This window comes from Thermobia domestica, chromosome 4, assembly GCF_964235325.1.
Source record: "Thermobia domestica chromosome 4, izTheDome1.hap1.1, whole genome shotgun sequence".
NCBI classification, from domain to species: domain Eukaryota; kingdom Metazoa; phylum Arthropoda; class Insecta; order Zygentoma; family Lepismatidae; genus Thermobia; species Thermobia domestica.
The window spans coordinates 283,176,283-283,200,187 of record NC_137457.1 but is presented as its reverse complement, the minus strand read 5'-3'; the positions used below and the strand labels follow the sequence as shown (position 1 = coordinate 283,200,187).

The following is a 23,905-nucleotide window of genomic DNA, read 5'->3' as shown; positions in this document are numbered from 1 at the left end:
GAGCACGGTGTTTGTCCACCACAAAGTTCACTTGGCGGGAGCTGGGATCGAACCCGGGACCCCAAGCACCAGAGGTGAACGCTCTACCACTGAGCCACCGCGCCCCCCAATTTTCTTATAGAAGTTGTCATGAAGATGTGTGTTATATATATATATATATATATATATATATATATATATATACAAGTACGGATCCAAGGGAGGGCTAAGGGGCTATAACCCCCCTTTGCGCTCAGGTTTACACTGGATAAAATGGGCTTCAATTCTGCTTTACACTGGATAAAACGGCAAATTATTGTTTAGTCCCTCCTTTGATCATATCCTGGATCCGCCACTGTGTATATATATATATGCAGTAGGGCTTTCTTTTCTTAGCAATAAGATACTGGTACTCACCATAGTAGCGCCGAGTTCTGTATGACTTTGGGGATGGGCATTTGAGCAGATATGTTTCATTGTCAGGCAACCAAGCAACGATATCCAGATCTTTGGGAGTTTAAATATATTTTTGGAGGGTGGCAAGCCTCCTGGGCTCTTTCAGGATTGGCGCCCGCAGTACTCATCATAAATATGCTATTCTATACATTCTGATAGAATCCGAAGGTCAGCGTCGACATTACAAAAAAAAAAAAAAAAAAAAAAAGTAGAAATTAGGAAGTATTGGCCTCTATTGATCATGTTACCTTTTAAATGGATAGAATGTACTCTTGCTCCAGATTTCAAATTGATTTAAAATTCAAACATTAAAGTCATAAATATAAAAAATTAAAGACATGGCTAGAGAAATCTCATTAAAAAAAAAAAAAAAAAAGACTTAAGGAAAAGATTTCGGTACTGACAAGTAAACCTTACGTTTGGGTGAATCGAGTTGCTGACTGAGACATATATGAGAAAGTAGTACTAAATGTAGTCAGTATTTCAGTGAAGTTGTAGCTGCGAAGCTCCAAGGGTTTAGGAGATACAGCTACCAGAACATCACATGGAAGTACACAATAGTCTTCATACAGTTGGTTGTAAAAGCTCTGTAAGACCTCTTGTAACGACAAAAGGTGAATAACAAATATGTGGGTACATATTAAGACTAGGGAGAAGTCATATACTAAGGGTATACCTGACGGCGGCCATCTTGAAATCCGCCATTTTGAATTAAGGTTAAGTTTTTAAAATAGGAATAGGGTCATGTGATACATGATTTAAGGGGCAAATTTAATCAGAAAAACAATGGTGACGTTAATTTTGATTTACGCGCAATTGGTAAAAAGTTACAGGGAAATTAAATATTGTTGCAGCATATGTATTAGTCCTTTACCTCACCTTGTAAATTTTGTGTTAATGATAATAATTAAATAAAAAACAGGTGGATAAATATTAGGTCTATGGTAAGAGTTGCCTTGATGGCGTCCATGTTCAAATCCGCCATTTTGAAACAGACAAAAGTTTTAAACAAAACGCATAACAGTGACACCTTATTAATAGCAAATTTTACCATAAATCCAACGGTATAACCATTTTTGCTTTATCATTAACCAGCATTTGTTATCGCATAAACAAGTTGCTAATTTAAGGAAAAATGACCAAAGTGGAATTGAGTCATAATTGAACTTGGGTCTTTCTTCCAGAAAAGTCCTCAATTAGTATAATCAATATGCAGTTCAGAAAAGAGTGCATGACATGCACAAATGCTCTGCTCACAGTGAGCACACCTGACAAGGCAATCGATTTGAAAATGGCCGCCATCAAGGCAACTCTTACCATAGACCTAATATTTATCTACCTGCTTTTTATTTAATTATTATCATTAACACAAAATTTACAAGGTGAGGTAAAGGACTAATACATATGCTGCAACAATATTTAATTTCCCTGTAACTTTTTACCAATTGCGCGTAAATCAAAATTAACGTCACCATTGTTCTTCTGATTAAATTTGCCCCTTAAATCATGTATCACATGACCCTATTCCTATTTTAAAAACTTAACCTTAATTCAATATGGCGGATTTCAAGATGGCCGCCGTCAGGTATACCCTTAGTATATGACTTCTCCCTAGTCTTAATATGTACCCACATATTTGTTATTCACCTTTTGTCGTTACAAGAGGTCTTACAGAGCTTTTACAACCAACTGTATGAAGACTATTGTGTACTTCCATGTGATGTTCTGGTAGCTGTATCTCCTAAACCCCTGGAGCTTCGCAGCTACAACTTCACTGAAATACTGACTACATTTAGTACTACTTTCTCATATATGTCTCAGTCAGCAACTCGATTCACCCAAACGTAAGGTTTACTTGTGAGTACCTTGCGAATCGTTAGTAATCAGCACTGTACATGTTAGCATTATCAGCTGTTAGTAAGCCTAAAGCGGAATAGACTCAGTGACGACGCTAGCCTTACTTTTTGAGGGGTCAAGCGGGGAGAGAGAGAAATTTTTGGGAGGAAGATGTTTCTTTGGGTACAGAAAAGAATAGTTTTATATTATCAGATACTTGACTTACATTGAAATACATCATGTCTGGGGATGGTCAAGGGGCCGAGTTAACTTCCGGGGGGTATTCGCCCTCTTACTCCCACTCTGGCGTTGTCTCTGAACACACTTATCGAACCAGGTTCGTAGCCAGTTCAAAAATGTAGGGGGGCCCGGTAGAAGTTAGGGGGGCCCGATCCGACCATGTTGTATTCATCACCCTCATTCATGTAGTTCATTTGCAAGCCTACAGTGAAAACTTTATGAAGGGCCAGTAAAAATTTAGGGGGCCGGCCTCCCTAGATCTCCCTGGGTACTGGCCTGTATTGAACATGTGCAGATCACTGGTTCCTTATACCCAAACTTATACAGGGTATAATTTATTAATTATAATGATATATATATATATATTAATGAACGAAAATTTCAATAAAAATTAAAACTAGAAACACACGAAAGAGAAAACTCGTAGTGTAAGTTTCTTGTCGGTTAGTCGAACAGAAGTTATGTACTATTAAATCAATAAAAAATACCATCATTGGTGTGATTTTACTTCTACTTACACGAAAAATTTTAGCTATGGTACCATATCAATATTTCGATATTCCTAAGTACACATCATGTATCGAAATTTACAAATGTCGCCAGGAATGTCAGTCGCATATTTTGGGGGCGTAATTAGGACGCTGAAAATTATCTTAAGTTTAGACTGCCTCGTCTTATTCGGTCAGGTGGCAACTCCATCTTATGGGTGTATGTATAAACTTTCAGTTTGGAGATGAATTTTAGCCTGGTTTACTCCCTTATTCTTAATGGATATCAACTCCAAGTAAATGGTTAGTTCTTAATCTGAAAGAAAGCACATACCAAGTCTCATTAAAAATCAGATATGTATTACGGATGTTATCATGGGACAGACAGTGTCTCACATGACACACAGTCGTCACTTGGACTTACAAAAGACGTCTATCCCGACAGATCGAGACGTCCATGAAACGTCCTATTTTTGCCAGAAGACATCCTGTGAAAATCCAAAAACGCATACAAGAGTTCTTGTCCAACATTTCTGAGCTCTATGCGGGCTCCTCGGATGGTTTTTGGTTCATTTGTACATTTGAGTTGAGTCTGTTTCAGGTGCGAGGCTATATAAGACTTGAACCTACAGTTTAACATGGAATCCGAACCATGTGAGCTCTTACCGTAAATCAAACACAAGTCTCTCATATATGATAATCGTATAGACATGAGAGAACTCAGGGCGACCATTGAGCATTCAAATATTGTTCCGTGACAGCAGGTGTATCCCATTGAAATCCAGGTAAAAATTACGTGAATATTTAATCATAGGCCCACTTAAAATTCATTCTTTTCCCTTGGATTTCAATGCGATTTACTCGTCAAGAAGAATATTTGGGTGTTCAAAAGTCTTCTTAAATTCCCTCGTGAATTTATGGTTAGCGTACGTGCTTTCGGTACAAAAGACCTGGATTCGATTCCCCGTGGGAATTCACCTGATTTAGATCCCACGTTAAGCTGCAGGCCAACATTTCAAATAGCCTTGGTGCTGGAAGAGACGCTAAATTCTAAATTAACCAACCAACCAGATGTTTAGTGATTATCCAGCATAGATAAGCATGAGGCCTGTTGCATGTCCATAGGACATTCCGTGGACATTTCGAGGTGTATGGAGTGTGTTGAATCAAAGAGAAAAGACTCGCTTACATCTAATGAGTAAGTTGAATCAAAGAGAAAAGACTCGCTTAGGTCTATGGAGTGAGTTGAATCAAAGAGAAAAAGTTCACTTACGTCTGTGGGTTGCGTTGAATCAAAGAGAAAAGACTCGCTTACGTTCGCTTTAAATGTTATTATTTATCACTATAATATGCTTTCATGAATAATAACACAATTTTAACAGTCCGACTGCTTTTTTATTTTTATAAGAATCGATTTTGCAAATATCCCGCAATGTACGTGTACAGAACATGAACGAATACATTACCTCTTCACGATAAACCCCTGAATTACTTATACAAGGGAGGATCAGAAACTACGGTTACAAGGCGATATTTCAGGAGTTTCGTCTGGTATAGAGGAATGAGGAGGTGCAGTAATTTTAATATGTGGACTTGGCAACTGTGCATAGCTTCAGCCACCCACTACCTACGGCGCTAGTTGTAAGTAAACACAAATGGCGACTCGTTTGAAAAATTGGCCTGGCGAAGAAGTCCGCTCAGTTACTCGATTTCTGTGGGCGAAATATGTAACCGCGGCTGTAACTCACAGGCAATTGGTGTAGGTTTACGGAGAGACTGTATGTCTTATCAGCGTGCCGCGGAATGGTGTCGAAACTTTACACATGACAACGCTCGCCCGCATACAGTCCAGAAGACCACTACGGAGTTAAAGTAGTTTCGATGGGACATGATCGGCCACCCTCCCTACAGCTCGGAACTCGCACCAAACAACTTCCATCTGTTCCCACACTTGAAGGAGCACCTAGGAAGCCATCGCTTTGCTTCAGACAAGGAGGTGAAACACTTCGCGACAACGTGGCTGAACACGCAAGAGCAGTTATTTACTAGGAGGCAAGGGCGCCCATCAGGGAGTGCAAGGTGGGGCGCTCGCCTCCTAAGAGGAAATCGTACTTGGGAATATCGAAAGCCCAATAGAATTTTTACATTAGTTATAGCAAAATTTGAAACTATATTTGAAACCTCGCTTATATTTGCCCCCCCCCCTTGGAAACCACAACATGGGCGCCCTTGCTAGGAGGGAATCTTCAAAGTCATCCCACGATGTGACAAGTTCCTCAACCGATAGGGAGGCTATGTCGAATAATAACCTAATGTATGTACTATCTATTTGCTGTATTAGTTGTATGAAATAATATATACACGTTCCACTGCAGGCTTTGTAACCTTACTTTTTGATCACTCGTAATTTTCATTCCAAGTTACGCTTCCTGTTCGACATTGAATAATTTCCTTGGGTATACGCGTAAAGAAAGATAACAAGATAATTTGTATAGTCGCAACAAAAACAATAAATATTATAAATAACAGCATAAGAAATTATTTAAAGGTAATTTTTACATAACAACATGTTTCTTAGCTGTGTAACAAATAAGAAACAGTTTTAATTGTATAGAATGAAGATTTACGGTTATGTTCTTAAATATCGTCGTAAGATTCAGTTAATAATTTACCAATATATTTAATTAGTATTTTCATCCATAGTTATCATCCCAATGTTCGTTAATTATAACTGTTTTTTTTGCTAGGTTATATCATTATCAAAGGGACTTACGATATGAGATCCTCTGATTTTTTTTTAAAAAAAGTACAAGGTACACGGCTGGTTAAACGATGAGCTATTGTTTGGTGGTCTATAAATTGCCCTCTTGTTGAAAGGCTAAAATATCTCCGTGTTCTCAAGATAACATCACAATGAACAATTTACTCAAAACAAAACCAACAACTCTCTTTTGTTCCTTATTTTCTGGTCCAGCTAAACAAAAGAACTTTTAAACAGATATAAATAAGCATTCGCTCCTAACAGCTATATGAACCGGAAGAGAAAACTAATTTTAATGTTTTAAAGATACTAAGTTTTTTTTTTAAATATAAAGTTTATCTTTGTGCTGAAATAACTCAAGATATTTATACTATGTTTTGCATAAAACACGATGTTTTTTTCTGAGGCCATAAAGAAGTTATTCTTAATAGGAGGGGTCACAGTAAATTCCTAATTTATCATTTATGACATATATATATCTAGGGTAGAAGGGGGGATTGGGTGGAGGGGGTAATTGGGCGGAAAACTTTTTAAAAACTTATATTTTGCATTTCAGTATATTTTTATGGAATTTAATTATACCCAACTTTTGGGTGGGTAGATGTTGATCACAAACAAAGCCTAGATGAATTTTGAGATGGTGTAATAATGACAAAAAAACTGATTTGATTGACAAATGACATATTTGAAATCGAGTTTCAAGTTTGTGTATGTTTTGCTTTGAGTCACAATAAATTGCGCATCTGTTAATGTTCTTAGCCCATTTTTTTTTTTTTTTTTGTTTTGTTTTACTGTTGCTTAAAAACATCCTAAGGATGGTAGCGTGAAGAGCAGCAATCTTGAAGGGGGTAATTGGGCGCATGATAAGAAGGATAATGGGTGGAATGCCTTAAGTGAACATTTTTTGCTTAGAATTAATTTAAGTGCTGTGCTGTCTTTGTCTTTTATGGTGTACACTTCTATTTCATAGTGCATTGTGCTTATTAAGCTTGACCGCTTATAGTTTTTTTTTTTTTGTTTTTTTTCGTATGTGGTACATTTTGGATTAAGTTCACAGGACAATATACTATGTTGTAAACAATAACTGGAAGGCTTGAAAAAGCATTCAAATATCTTTGAGATTTAGGAATAAGTCTCTAATAATAGTACCCTGGTGTCGAAAACTTGTCATCTGTTCTATTTTCTTCCCTCCTACTTCTGTATTTGACACCGACCCCTTCGTTCCAATCACCATGGCTTTTGTCTTTCTAACGTTTATTTTCTTCCCATATTTTCACAGCCTTCCTCAAGTTTTCTAACATATTATTGATTTTCTCTTCAGAGTCTGCAATAAGCGTCATATCATGTGCAAACCGTATATCAGTAATCATTTTACCTCCTACTGAAATGCCGTGTTCATTTTGTAAGGCTCTTTTACACTATCTCTTCTAGATAGATTTTAAATAATGTAGGCGAGAAACAGCATCCCTGTTGAATTCCCCTTCCAATTGCATCTCCTCTGTCATTTCCTCCCCTATTCTAACACTTGTTGGTTCATATATACGTTTTTTTTATGAATCCTCGATCTTTCCATTCCAACCCAACTTTCTTTAGAATTTCCAACAACAATTCCCAATTTACTCAGTCAAAAGCCTTTTCTAGATCAATAAATATAACATACACCTCTTTCTCTTTTTCTATAAACCTTTCAACGATCACTCTTAATAATCAAATTCCATCTCGTGTGCCCTTACCTCTCCTGAACCCAAACTGTTCTTCCTCAACTTTTTCATTTGCTCTTCCATATAACTTTCTGTTCAGAGTACAAAGCAAAATTTTTGTTGCATAAGATATGAGACTAACAGTTCTATAATCCTCACTTCTCACTGGGTTCGATTTCTTAGCCATTGGTATCATGATCGTCTTCAGGAAGTCTTTTGGCCACTCTTCTGTTTCATATATTTCATTACAGAGTCAGGACAATTCTTTCTTGCCCTTGTCTCCCATAATTTTAATAAATTCGATTGGTATATTATCTATCCCGGTTGCCTTTTTATTTCTAATCTCGGATATGGCTTTTTCAAACTCATCCCGAAGAATACTAAATCCTTTATTATCCTCGCCTACTTTATTTTCTACTTCAGCATCTAGGCCACACGATCTATCCCTACTCTCATATAAATCCTCAACATATTCTTTCCGTAAAAGAAGTCATAATAAATAAATAAATATTTTAAGCTTCTAATTATTCAACGTAATTCGTGAAGACAAAAGATTTTTGGACTGAGGAATAACACGAATTCCCTGCTTGCAGTCGACATTTAATTTTTTTTCGTTTTGTTCTGTTAATGTTGATCCTAGGTGTTTGAAAGAGTTCACTTTGTTCACATGAAAACTATAAATAACTCTGTATTAAATTTATATACGAGGTATGTTCAAAAAGTATCGAACCTTGTTTTCTTTCCTCGCCCCCCGGGATACTTTCTTCGATGTAAATGTAGAGGGGACACTCATGCATAATCGTGAGTTTTTTTCCCGCCCACAGAAATTGTCAGTCGCTGGCAGTCAGCCAACGAGTGAAGACGTGTAGTGAAGTGAGCTGTCGTTGCATTTCAGTTGTTTGTAAAATGATAGAAAAAACTTGAGTAGCGATATTGCATTAAATTTTGCCAAAAGCGTGGCGATAACCAAGTGGAAATCACTCAATCGGATCGGTACATTCAATTTTTAGAATTTGGGCATGAGGAGAGCAGGGCTGTGCCGTGGAAAATCAACGCCCGGGGCGAGAGTATACGACGGCACTTTCATACATATAGTCCAAACAATTTTTCGTATCTTTTTTTCCTTTTTTCCGCCGAATTTTTCGCCCCTCTTACTTCGGCGCCCCGGGGCCGTCGCTCCGCTCGCCCACCCACGGCACGGCCCTGGAGGAGAGTGTCCGCGAAATTTGATTCAGGCTTTCATCATTAAACACAACATTCCTGTGTGACGTCAGGCCCCCTACTCAACCAACATGGCTTCATGTGACTTCTGGTTATTTTTCAAGTTGAAAATGCTACTAAAAGGGACTCAATTTGAGCCAAGAGAAGACATCGAGTGGAATGCGACAACACGGTTGCTCACCATTCCAAAAACTGCGTTCCAGAAATGTTTCCAACAATGGCGGGAGTGCTCAGAGAAGTGTGTGCATTACCAAGGAGACTACTTTGAAGGAGATTTTCGGATTTTTAAATTAGAAAATGCATTTTTGCCAATCAAAGGTTCAATACTTTTTATCGCATAAAGCAGTCATTTTGTCAAAGCAGGGAAATTTTTAATTAGATTTGAACAAGAAATCAGTAAAAAACACGTCATTAATATTCCAGCTTATTTCAAAGAAAACTGATTCAAGATCTAGTTCATAAATGCTTAACACTGTTAAGGTTGGTTTAAAGGGACAAGTTTTGTCGATAGATGACAGTACAATCTTTGTCTCTCTTCCATGTATTTGTTACCTTTCACGAAAATTCACGATTTCTGTCACAAATTTCAACCTACAGACTTCAAATTTTTAGAAAAGCCACTTCATAATCTATCGAAGGCAATGATCCGTGCCGATTTTTTTTATTTAAAATTTTCTTCATTGTTGAAATGGCTTGATTGTTGAAATGGATATCCAAACCTTTAACAATGGAACTGTTTCAACAATGAAGAAAATTCTAAATAAAAAATCGGCACAGATTGTTCCCTTTAATAGATTATGAAGTTCCTTCTCTAAAAATTTGAAGTCTCTTCGTTGAAACCTGTAAAAGAAATTGTAAATTTTCGTGAAAGGTAAAAAAATACATGGGAGAGATACGAAAACTGTAGTGACATCTATCGACAAAACCTGTCCCTTTACACTAACCTTAAGAAGAACGAGAATGGACTTTCAGTAAGTAAGTAAACTTAATTGTAACACTCGTATGATTTCCCTCGCTCAGAATAAACTCATATAAATAATTAGAATTCGGTTGTACATATAAACCATGCACAACCTTAAGGTAATATAAAGTGCGAAAACATTGATTTCAGTTTTTATTTTAAAAAAAATCATATTAATTTTTTTAACACATCACTTCAGTATCCACTTCACATGTAACGTAAGATGTTCAGTAATTACGTTGCATCGTGAAATGAAACGAAAGTAGAACGCGTGACTAATTCTTAAGTAACGTTGTTATTTGAGCTTCACTTCGCGACCCGTACACTGTTATTATATTTGTTGCATTCTATCAAGAAAAACAAGATGATGAATTTAGAACATTTTTTTTTCGTTTTCAGTTGAAAATTGAACATGTTCGTTATAAATACATCAAAAAGTATTTGACTACATTGACGTTACACTTCTTCTTCTTCTTCTTTAATTTTTAACAACTAGCTTCTGCACCCGCCTTGATTATATGGAGGAAAGAGTTTTTTTAACTATTGGAAGCATGGTTACCATTATGTGCAGTGTCTTCATTAATTTCAATTTGTGGTTAACTTTCTCTGAAAGTGTGTTATATTTTTATCAATATTTTTATTTATTTTTTTTTATCAAACTTCTGTTAACATTTGATCCAACAGAAAAAGGAACGCAGATATTGCAAAATATTTTTCAAGACATTATTGAGTATGTACTTTTTCTAATAGTGAATATATATTTTATAATAGTTGAGGTCATAATGAAAGGAAAATTGTTATATTTGTATATTAGAAGTTCTAATCAGGCCCATAATTAGTACTTGTAAGAGAATTCTAACTTGTAAGAGAAGAAAGGCACACAGATGATAATGACTATAAAATAAGGTATAGATGAACTACATATTAGAAGAGGTCGGATTTCAAGAGTAGTCTAGATTTTCAGAGTGGGAAATGTAGTTGAAAATGAAAAACGAAATGAAATTTCCAGTTGTACGTTTCACAGTTGTCTCTTGCAAGCTAAACGAGACAGAGGAAACAGCCACACACAAGAAATAAAATTTCTGTGCTCCGAACCCCAGAATATGTATTCGATGTAGTTTAGTTACGCCGAATCCAAATTTCGAAACCCCAAGACCATGTCCAAAACCTTGAGCGATTTTGATAGGGAGGACACAAGTTTTTCGCCCATAAAGCAAAATCGACATGGTCAATCGTCCTGGGGTTTCGAAATTTGGATTCGGCGTAAAAAACTACGTCGAATCTATACCCTGGGGTCCGGTGCACAGAACATTTTTTTTGTATAACTGTGTTATGTGTATCATCGCTATCCAAAATCGCTAAAATTTTTCGCCTATAAAAAGGTTGACACAGTCGATCGTCCTGGGGTTTCGAAATTTTGGATTCGGCGTAAAAAACTACGTCGAATCTATACCCTGGGGTCCGCTGCACAGAACTTTTTTTGTGCATGACTGTGTTATATGTATCCTCCCTATCCAAAATCGCTAAAATTTTTCGCCTATAAAAAAGTTGACACAGTCGATCGTCCTGGGGTTTCGAAATGTGGATTCGGCGTAAAAAACTACGTCGAATCTATACCCTGGGGTCCGATACACAGATCTTTTTTTGTGTGTGTATGACTGTGTTACGTGTATCCTCCCTATCCAAAATCGCTAAAAATTTTCGCCTATAAAAAAGTTGACACAGTCGATCGTCCTGGGGTTTCGAAAAGTGGATTCGGCGTAAAAAACTACGCCGAATCTATACTCTGGGGTTCGCTGCACAGAACTTTCTTTTTTTTTATGACTGTGTTACGTGTATCCTCCCTATCCAAAATCGCTAAAGTTTTTCGCCCATAAAAAAGTTGACACAGTCGATCGTCCTGGGTTTTCGAAATGTGGATTCTGTGTAACAAAATATATCGAATCTATACCTTGGGGTTCGGTGCACAGAACTTTTCTTTGTGTGTGTGGCTGTATAGTTAATGAAGGTGAATGATTATTAAAGAATTGGTAAAATGCTAATGTGGGAGGAAACGGGAGAACCCACGAAAACGATACTGTTCACTTTAAAACTAACATCACCCAAGATTGAACCAGGGATACCTCGCACTGAAAATGACCGCTTTACTACTGTGCCACCGTGTCTCCGACTAGTGGAAGAGATAAGGATACTCACTGTTTCAGCGTAACTACATACAATGAAAACAGAAAATATTTACTGATTTCTTCCAGTTGAGGAGTTTCGTTCTAAAACCAAGTAAGTCAAAAAAGGTCATTTGTTTAGGGAAGAAAGAAGGAAAAAATGAAATAAGTAACAATTAAGCAGCTGCAGGCCTGTAGCCAGCCCAAAAATGTAGAGGGGCCCGGCTGAAGTTAGGGGAAGGCCGATGCAACCATATTATAGTTCATTACCATATTATAGTTCATTTGCCAGTCTATCGTGAAAATTTTAGGGGGGCAGCCACAATTTAGGGGGGCCGGCCCCCCTAGACCTCCCTGGATACGGGCCTGAGTAGCTGTTGATCTGAATTGTTCTTGTTTCATTACATACATTGTAACATACGCAGATATAAAATTGCCTAATATATCAGCAATTAATAATATAATTCTTCTGAAAATTGCATTAAAATGAGGAATTAATGCCAGGATATATCACATTAATTAAAGTGTAGAATGTTTTGGGAACTCGAATAAAATTGATCATATTGATAGCCCTAATGTGGAATTTTCCACTTTGTGAATTTTTTCACAGAGACGATCATATAGCACAGTATTCATGGCTTAATAAAACATAGAATGACACCAAAAACATCTTAATTATTACATAAAAGTATATACGATACACATGTTATAAAAATGGCCGATAATTTTTACGCGGACTTGAAGTTGAGCATGTGCAAGAAAGAGCATGTCCTATAGAGAACGCGAAAACTCATGAAGCCCGGATTCAACACCAATCATAAAACTGGTTTTCTTCACGTGCAATGCATCGGAAGAGTTTGGCACGATTCATGAGACTGCCTTCCGAAAGAAAACTTGATGCCAAGCACTTGAGAAGACTTGAAACAGCAGATGTGCACCAAACTTAGAAGACATGGCAGGATAGTAAATTTGGGGAGTAAAATTGTAAATTTAGGGGAGAAAGGTAAATTTGAGGAGTAAAATTGTAAATTTAGAGGAAAAGTAAATTCTGGAGGAGAATGATAAATTATGGAGGCAAAATTGTAAAATTGGGGAGTAAAATTGTAAATTTGGGGAAGAAAGGTAAATTTGGGAGAAGAATGGTAAATTTGGAGGCAGAATAGTAAAATTGGGAACTAAAATTGTAAATTTAGGGGAGAAAGGTAAATTTGGGAAGTAAAATTGTAAATGCAGGGGGGAAGATAAATTTGGGAGAAGAATGGTAATTTTTGGAGGCAGAATTATAAAATTATGGAATAAAATTGTAAATTTAGGAGAAAGGTAAATTTGGGGAGTAAAAATGGTAAATTTAGGGGAGAAAGGTAATTGGGGAGTAAAATGGTAAATTTAGGGGAGAAAGGTAATTGGGGAGTAAAATGGTAAATTTAGCGGAAAGGTAATTTAGGGGAAAGGTAAAATGTTCAATTTAGAGAGAGTGGTAAATTTAGGGAAAATGATAAATTTGGAGGGAGAATAGTTAATTTAGGGGAAAAGGTAAACTGATTCGGGTGAACAGTAATTTTGGGGTAGAAGCATAAATTTAGGTGTAGAAAGGTAAATTCAGGGGGATAAAGATAAATTTAGGAAGAGAATGATTGAGAATGGTAAAATTAGGAGAGAAAGATTAATTTTGGGGAAAAATTGTAAATTTGGGGATTGAGCCCAACTTCTTGAAGAGGGCGTGGGTACCCTGCAATACGGGATTCCTACATTTCATAGAAACTCAACAGCTTTCCGGTATGGATATAATCTACGTACATTTCTTTAGAAAAAAAAGGGGAAAACTCTCAAAAAAGTGAGATGTTATAATTGGTAAAGCACGCTGTGAATAACACGCATTGATAATACGCGTTTCTTTGGTCATATCGGGCTCCTATCTTGCCAAACTTCCGTGTAGTTTCTTAACAAAACAATGGTTTTATAACAAGAATTTTTCTCACGACTTATCGCTTTCTGTGAGAACAAAACGCAGTCGGCTATGGAAACAAGCATACTTGAGAAGATTGCCCAACAGACCCACAACCACAGTGAAAACATTTAAATGGACTGGCGGATGCGATGCGGACGGAAAAATCGTGTCACAACTTGCATTTGTTTATGCTCCAGTATATTGTGCGCATTACACGAAATACTTGGAAATCGGCTGATATACTTAGATAGGCTAAAGGGATCGGGATTTTCCTTTCCTTTGTTTCTGTTCAGCATCGAGACTATATTATTTGTTGTCGTACAGCTTAATGTGAAACCGGAATTTCATATACCTTCAATTCTGCCAAGATTCGAACTCGGATCTCTAACACAAGTGATGATCTTGATTCAAAATTAGAAGAAAACACAAAATTTTAAAAATATTTTCATGAAAGATACAAGGTACTAAATCTTGATCAATGTACTCGAAGCACAAATAAATTTGTAGTGTTTACAAAATACAATGAAAATAACGTTTTTACAATATATTGGTTGTCACTGACGAACCTGTAGTACTAACAAAGTAGTATTTTGGTTTGAAAAATACATTTCCCAAATTATTTGTAAGTGTCTTTTTTTATCGACTCAACCTTCACGTTCGTTATTAAGAGCTTTACGTGGTGGCTTCTTTAGTAAGTCGGAAGGTTTAAATCTATTACTTTGACTGGTCCATAGTAATTACCATAAACTGAGATATTCTCAGTAAGTATGGAAGAGTCAATAACAATATCCGCAGTTATATTGCTAGTTGGTAGCATTGCTCATGAGAGTACATAAAGTTCAGTATGCTATCTTGACGAAAAAGTACTTGTCCGCGAAAGTTAGATTTCAGTGGAATATTTCAGAAACATTACACGTAACATCAGAATATAATTAATATATATTTTTTGAAAGATATGTTACAAATATCTCAGTTGTTACAGTACGTCTCTACAACGTTACAGGAAAATTCTATTTATTTATTTATTTATTAACACCACAGACAGATGACCAATTATAGTTTTGAAATCTTACAACACATTTTTACGATAGTCTTTTTTAGTGTCTTAGAGGACATTGTACATATATAAGTTTTATCATGTTTCCCACATAATATACAAAATATATTCTGTTCGATTCCCGGTGAGGACACGGTCAAAAAAAAAGAAGTGTAAAAGCTCTTTTGAGGCTAGCCATTCTGAGTGAGGTTTCTCTCATTCTCACTAGGCAAATCCGGGATCGTACCTAACATACAGGTCTCAGGCCGCTTTCTTCCTTCCCTTTCTTCGAATAGTGTGATCGCCGAGGGACGTCATCCCTCATGCGTGACGGGCTAACATGGCCATAGATGCCGAAAGTCCAGAAATCTAATTCCTAATTCTAATCCTAGTGACGGGCTAACATGGCCATAGATGCCGAAAGCCCAGAAATCTAATTCCTAATCCTAGTGACGGGCTAACATGGCATTAGATGCCAAAAGCCCAGAATTCTAATTCCTAATTCTAATCCTAGTGACGGGTTAACATGGCCATAAATGCCGAAAGCCCAGAAATCTAATTCCTAATTCTAATCTTAGTGACGGGCTAACATGGCCATAGATGCCGAAAGCCCAGAAATCTGAAATCTCCTAAACCCTAGCAAAGCATATTCTCCAGATGAGGAGTTCAGTATTACTATATGTTCATACTAGCTTTTTTGCAATACAAAAGACATGTATTTTATTAGTTCTAGTTCTAATTGAAGAAACCGGGAAGTTTATGATGACAAAGTCTGAGCAATGGAATTCATTTTGAGCTATTTTTTTGGAGGAATGCCAGATCGGCAATATTATGCCTTTGTTCTAAATGAACATCTATATTAAAATTGTCTAAAAGCAACATATAACAAAAATGTAGTTAAACTCTTTATAGGAACATCGGTTTGTGCGACATCTTGTGTATTGCATCAATATTCAATGGGACCAACTAATTTCTCATAAGGCAGGTTATTTTATACCACGCTTAGTACTACACTCATTAATGTATGAAACTAGAATTTGTAACCTAGATTTGGTAGAGTGGTCAAATATTTAACCATTCCCAACCTTCGTTGTTTGACGCTATATTATCGTCTCGGTTATAACCAGTGATGATTTCAGATTTTCTCGGGGGGGGGGGAGGAAGCGAAATTTCAATACAGTGGGGGTGAAAAGTAGTATTACGAAAATACTGGGAACCCATATTGAGCACGATAGGAAATATGATTCTGGGGAAGAATTTCGTGGATCCGTCGAAATTTCACCCGGGTCACTCCTTGAAATTATTATTGGTTACAACAATGATATTTTTAAGGTCCCTTTGGTGTCGTTATAACCAAGTTATACTTAACCGTGAGTTTGTATAGTCAGAGATGGACATGTTTCCCAATCTTCACACTCACACTTGCCCGTCTTCACCCTCAAATATTATTCATGTCCTTACCCTCACCCACACTCAGTCTCAATCCACTCCCTCACCCTCACTCGCTGCACACTCAAATATTACACTGATGCCCTCACCCTCACTCGCTGCACACTCAAGTATTACACTGATGCCCTCACCCTCACTCACACTCACTTGCCCTGATACTTAAATATTGTTGATGCCCACGCCCTCAATCGACTCCCTTACATTCGCCCTCACCCTTATCCTCATCTACCAAAATGAGGGTGAGGGTGGCCCTCTTGAGGGCAGAAATGAGTGAGCCAGTTCCCATCTCTGGTATAGACCCTACTCATGGGTAAGTAAATTAAAAGACGTAAATGGAATTTTTTAAAAAGGAAATAAATTGGTTGAAAATACTGGGTATTTTATATTATTTAGTGTTTTCTACACGTTTTGGAAGATTATATTGTTGAATTTTGGCAGTATATTGGAAGGACCAATAAACAGTCTTAATATCGTGTAAAACATAAATTCCGATTTCCTTCTTAACAAATATATCATATTGCCATCGTTTTATAGCTTAAATAGTTTTTTGTTCAATAACTTAAAATTACTACTTAAATTATGCATAATACATCTTTATTTTTCTTCTTCTTCTTTTTATATATCTTTCTTATTTTGTTAATGTTAGAAAAGAAGCAGTGCACGTTTAAGCGCCTCTAATTGTTTCAAGACTTGTTTTCCATGTAAAAAAAATGGTATTTATTTGTTTCGTTTTGTGTTTCACAGTCATGAACTACAGACGTGTGACTGGCCGCGGAATGTGGGCTGCAACCAGGGCGGTGAGTCGCCCACAGTGAGCACTGTAAGGGTGACTGACCCCCGTACACGACACACCACTCCCGCCGCCGAGGGACGATCCGCTAGGTGAGTACATTTAACCACATTATACAACCTTCTTACTCTTTCCCACATACAATGGACTTACAATGCATCTACGTAAGGAAACTGTCTGCATATAATGTATATCTCTTTATAAGTACATACAGAGATTAATGCCACAAAGTATCTTCTATGGCGCTTCAGCATTCAAAAGAAGATTTATTGTTCTTCGGTAAAGTAATAAATTTTATTAAAAAAAAAAGAACGATATGTATCTTGAGATATGGTATATTTCATCTATCCAAACTCGAACCACACAATAATCTGTATAAAATTATCAAAGTTACAAACTGTAGTTGTGTCATACGTTTTTATGATACATAAAACTGCACTGGTCTGCTCTTCCCTTCGCAATTTGAACTGTCAAATAAAACACTTAGCTTCATTTTATACTCAATGGGAGGCAGAACTTTTTTGTTTTTGATTTACGTCGTACTGTTATGCTTCGAGGCTAAGGAAGAAGATGATGGTGATAACGACCAAAATGGTGGGGTGAAGGAAGTTGAAGAAAACGGAAGAATCCCTAGAAACCCACACACATTGTGTGTCCACTACAAAGCCCAATTGGCGCTAGCTCGAATCGAACAATGTTGCATATAAAAGAACATACCATTTAATTTACATATAGTATACCTTCATTAAGATTATATGCATCAGTGATAGGAATATGTGCATCACTGTTAGGGATATATGCATCTCTGTTATGAGTATAAACCTATGTTCACTGTTAGCAATATATGCATCAGTTTTATGAGTATATGCATTACTTTTATGAATATATGAGGAATTTAGAAATATATGCATGACTGCTATGAGTATATGCGTCACTGGTAGGAATATAGATAACTCTGGTATGAGTATATGCGTCACTGTTAGGAATATATGCATCTCTGTTATGAGTATATGCGTAACTGTTACGAACACATGCATCTCTGTTATGAGTATATGCGTCAGTTAGGAATATGTGCATCTCTGTTATGAGTATATGCGTCACTGTTATGAATATTTGCATCTTTGTTATGAATATCTCACTGTTAGGAACATATGCATATCTGTTGTGAGAATATGCGTCACTGTTAGGAACATATGCATATCTGTTGTGAGAATATGCGTCACTGTTAGGAACATATGCATCTCTGTTATGAGTATATGCATCACTGTTAGGAACATATGCATCTCTATTGTGAGTATATGCGTCACTGTTAGGAACATATGCATCTCTGTTATGAGTATATGTGTCACTGTTAGGAATATATGCATCGCTATTATGAATATATACATCACTGTTAGGAATACATACATCACTATTAAGAATATATTGCCACTGTTAGGACTATTTGCGTCACCTCAACTTTAAAAGTAAATGCATTACTTTTAGGAATATATGCGGCACTGTTAAAAATATATGCATCACTGATATGAGTATATGCGTCACTGGTAGAAAAATGTGTGTCACTGTTATGAATATATGCGACGCTGTTAGGAATATATGCATCATTGTTATGAGTATATGCATGACTGATATGAGCATATGCGTCATTGTTATGTGTCACTGTAAGGAATATATGAGTAACTGTTAGGAATATATTTGTCACTGTTAGGAATATATGCAGCATTACTATATTAAAGTGAGATTTATTTAGCAAGATTAATTTAGCTACATTAAATAAAGTGCCAGTTCATTTGTTTTTTGGTTCTACTATTTTTACTTTTCTCTTCAATTTTTTCTTACAAAAAATACATACAAATACACCTAATCAACAATAATTGCAAATTATGCTATTTTGAACAGATACACATAACACACACCCACACACACACATACACACACACACGCTCTCTCTCTCTCTCCTGCTATTATATTGGTTTACTTCTGAAGAACAAAGAAAAATTTAGGCATTTATATTGGTCTATCAGTCGTCTCCACATTTTTCCCGGATTTTCAGGCTTTATCGAAAAAATTCCTTTTCCCTAAATTTTCCTACGAAATTTCCGTAGATAGGGAAATTTACTGCGAAATTACCGTAGATTAGGGAATTTTCCTACGAAATTTCCGTAGATAAGGGAATTTTTCTACGAAATTTCCGTAGATTAGGGAATTTTCCTACGAAATTTCCCTAGATTAGGAAAATTTCCCTCAAATTACGAACACCACTAATACATAACCTAGGTGTTCAACCGAACTCTAAAACTCCAAATCAAGCAACGAACTATTCATAGATATATACATGAACAACCTGATTACAGTCACAGTACATGATCAATTTATCTTCTTCGTATTACATTACTTTAACCATGGTTGTCTTCAAAGAACAATGTTCATTATAGTAACAATGTGTGGATACGCTATGTCGGCAAAGTTAACACATACGTTTATGTAGAAATATGCGCTTCAAAGAAAGAAAAAAAATACCGTGGTTTATTTCATTTTACCGTAACGTCACGGAATTTTTTACCCGTGTAAACATTAAACACTTTTTTCCCCGTTTGTTTAAGCACGCAAAGATCTCATTACTTTCGCTGCAAAGTCATGGTTTTACTAACGTAGAAAATCTTTCTTTCTTTCTTTCTTTCTTTCTTTTTCGGTATGGCTGTATACTTACATACTGTAACTCTGTAACTGCACACCATTTGTGCTCATGTTATGAAGAGTGTGAAGAAAATAGAATACAGGGTACGTAGAAAATAACTGAAAGAACTGACAATTATAGCGCTACGATTTTTTTCAACTTTAGAACCACGATAAGAAAGAAGCTCGTCGAAAAAAAAAATCGAATTCAGCATATCAACGGCGTAATACGTTTCATTACTCTTACATCCCGAGAAAAGAGATTTATGGATATCTGTCCGTCAATTCGTCCCAATATGTACTGTACATTCTCATAGAGACCATATCGCTCAGTGAATCCAGACGAAAGTTTAAATTTAAGAGGCCCCATCAGGGCGAAATTAAAATGCCGCTAATTTTACAGTAATTATGTGATATCTTCAAGTAGATAAAAGATAATCGAAAAGTAGAACAAGAGCTCGCTAGACAATATTATTTTGCATGAGATATTGTTATCATGACTCGCTTATCTGCTTTCGATTTCCAGTCATTTAGAAAATCGGCATTTATTTTCGCGTTTATAAATGGCTGTAAACGGAAATCTACTAGGTAAATCGTGATAACGGTACCACAAGCAAAATAATATTGTCTAGCGCGCTCTTGTTCCACATTTCGATTATCTTTCATCTATTTTATCACATAATTACTGTAAAATTAGTGGTATTTTAATTTCGCAGTGATTAGGCCACGCATTGTCTGAATCATGTCTTCATCTTGGTCAGGGATATATCGTGAAACCTGCTCCGATGTTACCCGTACACCGGGTAGCTCACCAGTTTCACGTAAGTAGGCTTGAAAGTTATACATAAAGTTTTACACTCACCTATTACACGGCCCCACGTAGTGTAGTCGCTAAAGGCTCTCGCCTTTGGTGCGAGCGATCCTAGATTAGATTACTGGTGGGGACACTTGATTAGTAATCCTGAGTGAGCTTTTTCCTGGATTTTTCTCATGCATACGAGGCAAACTTATGCTTCCTGGCTCGATGGTACCTTACATAATGGCTCCTGGCTGTTTCCTACCTTCCTTCCTCATTTCACTCGGGTAGTGTGCTCGCCGAAGGGTGGTATTCCTTATGCATGATAGGGGCCACGGTGGCTCAGAGGTAGAGCGTTCACCTCTGGTGCTTGGGGTCCCGGGTTCGATCCCAGCCCCCGCCAACTGAACTTTGTGGTGGACAAAGACCGTGTGCGTGGGTTTTCTCGGGGTTCTCCCGTTTCCTCCCACTTTCTTCATTCCACCATTTTATTCATTACTCATCATTACCGTCTCCTTTAGCCTAACCGGCATAAGCGTGGGACGTAAAACTCAAAGATTTCATTTCATTTTTTCTTTATGCATAATAGACTAAAATGGCAATAGATGCCGAAGTTCAGAAATACAATTCTTATTTTTTTAAAGCTCACCTATATCATTGTGTTTATTTCAATGTTGTCAGAAGAAGTCCTGACTTACTGAATAATTGATCAACACCCAGGCCAAACCGCTTAAGCTAGAAACTTTTAAGTTAATGCAGGTCAGAGACTTTGTGGTGTAAGGTTCCACTAACGAACGATTTTTGTAAACATGACGAGGCAACGGGGAAAAGAGGGATGGCAATTATTATCTTAAAATGTCCACATCTCGGAGTCTTTGAATGTTAAGAGACATGGAATTTGGTATAGTGGAGTTTTCATTTAAAATAATTAGATACATCTTTCAGTATTTTTTGATATTTGCTCTAGAACGGAACAAAAGGGATGAGAAGGGGAAAGATGTGGGAATTTCAATTATTATAATAAGATGTTCATATTTTGTAATTTCTTAAGGTTACAGACCAGAAATTCTCATTTAAAATAATTAGACACTTCTTTACCAGCTTTTCAATATTTCCCTGAGGAAAGAATAAAAAAGGCGGAAATTAGAAGGATGGGGTTACATTTGTTATAATTGGATGACCATATCGCGAAATTTGTTAAGGTTAGGGACATGAACTTTGGTAATTAGATTTTTCATTTGAAGTATTCAAAACATATTTAAGCCTTTTTTTTATTTCCCCTACAAGGGAAGAAAAAGGGGCGATCTTGCATAATTGTTATAATAAGATGATCATATCTCGAAATCCCTTAAGGTTAGAGATACGTCAGGGATATGGTCATAATAAGATGATCATATCTCGGAATCTCTTAAGATTAGAGATACGTTAGGGATATGGTTATAAGATGATCATATCTCAAAATCTCTTACGATTAGAGATACGTTAGAAATATGGTTATAATATGATGGTCGTATCTGAAAATCCAAGATTAGAGCTACGTTACGGTTATAGTTATAATAAGATGGTACTATCTCGAAATCCTTCAAGATTACAGATACGTTAGGAATATGATTATAATATGATGTTCGTATCTCGAAATCCCTTAAGATTAGAGATACGTCAGGGATATGGTCATAATAAGATGATCATATCTCGGAATCTCTTAAGACTAGAGATACCGTACGTTAGGGATATGGTTATAATAAGATGATCATATCTCAAAATCTCTTAAGATTAGAGATACGTTAGGAATATGGTTATAATATGATGGTCGTATCTGAAAATCCAAGATTAGAGCTACCTTACGGTTATGGTTATAATAAGAGGGTACTATCTCGAAATCCTTCAAGATTACAGATACGTTAGGAATATGATTATAATATGATGGCCGTATCTCGAAATCCCTTAAGATTAGAGATACGTCAGGGATATGGTCATAATTAGATGATCATATCTCGGAATCTCTTAAGATTAGAGATACGTTAGGGATATGGTTATAATAAGATGATCCTATCTCAAAATCTCTTAAAATTAGAGATACGTTAGGAATATGGTTATAATATGATGGTCGTATCTGAAAATCCAAGATTAGAGCTACCTTACGGTTATGGTTATAATAAGAGGGTACTATCTCGAAATCCTTCAAGATTACAGATACGTTAGGAATATGATTATAATATGATGGCCGTATCTCGAAATCCCTTAAGATTAGAGATACGTCAGGGATATGGTCATAATTAGATGATCATATCTCGGAATCTCTTAAGATTAGAGATACGTTAGGGATATGGTTATAATATGATGGTCGTATCTGAAAATCCAAGATTAGAGCTATGTTACGGTTATGGTTATAATAAGATGGTACTATCTCGAAATCCCTTAAGATTAGAAATATGGTAGAATATGATAAGTGCGAGGCAGTAAGCCGAGCAAAAATAGAGGTCTGAGGGTGAAGTCCCAAGCTAGCTAAAGAGCCAAAGGCTAGTATATATAATTTTGAGGCATTTTCCCCCGTTATTTAAAGCTAATAATATTGAAAAAATAATAATAACACAATTCTACTAAAGAAAGGAACTGTTGGATTAGTCTCTATGATTACAACTGTATCCTTTTCGGTTCCCATACTTCATATTTGTCGAGGACATACGTATAACAAAGTGCCGGTAAAGATATGAAAGCCGTCATTAATTTTAAAGTGTCCATAAAAATAACACTTAAATATTGCTTTACATGGAGCAATTCCTAAATAGCACGTTATTATATATAGATTGAACAGTAAGTTTAGGTTATTGGTTTTGAATCGTGCTCTTGTTCCGACGAAGGTCATAAAGTATTCACGAAGCACTTCTTTCCCATTGCAAATACTGATCTACTTCCTTATGGAACTTGTGAATGGAAAACAAATGCATTTTCAATGCCATTAATGGTGTTTTAGTATTCTATATAGCTAAGTTTCATTCTTTAATATTTAAAAAAGTAATCAAATATAAACGGATTATCTGAACCGAATTTTTCCTCAGTTTGTAGCTGAGGCCTTATTCTGATCCGTTTGAGCATTATTTTTATCTTGCGGTGAAAATAATGTCTTGGAAGCTCCTCTGTAGCCAAGATGGACAAGGTACACTCAGTGATGCGAGCCTAAACATTATAAAATCCCAACTTAAGAGGCAAAAAGAATCCCATTTTGCTATTGAAATTAACTTGGTACACTAATTCAGGGACACACTCCGGGGGTCCACCGGATCCCGGACCCCTCTTCCTCGAAAACTTCCTAACTCAACATACATTTGTACACACGGAAAATAAAGTATTTGACAGTTGACAATTTTTTTTTTTTGCCAACAACTCGGGAACAAATAAGTTAATT

At 36.4% G+C, this 23,905-nt stretch overlaps 1 protein-coding gene across 7 annotated transcripts in view; it reads left to right on the top strand.

Annotated features, from left to right (window-relative positions):
* The window catches only part of Cda5 (Chitin deacetylase-like 5), a 454,673-nt gene that overhangs the window by 276,010 nt on the left and 154,758 nt on the right, over nucleotides 1-23,905 (top strand). For all 7 annotated transcript variants that reach the window (XM_081756025.1, XM_081756024.1, XM_081756027.1 and 4 more), the window contains exon 3: nucleotides 16,982-17,119. In XM_081756025.1, the coding sequence (XP_081612151.1) occupies nucleotides 16,982-17,119 (138 nt within the window). The remainder of the gene's footprint in view (nucleotides 1-16,981; nucleotides 17,120-23,905) is intronic.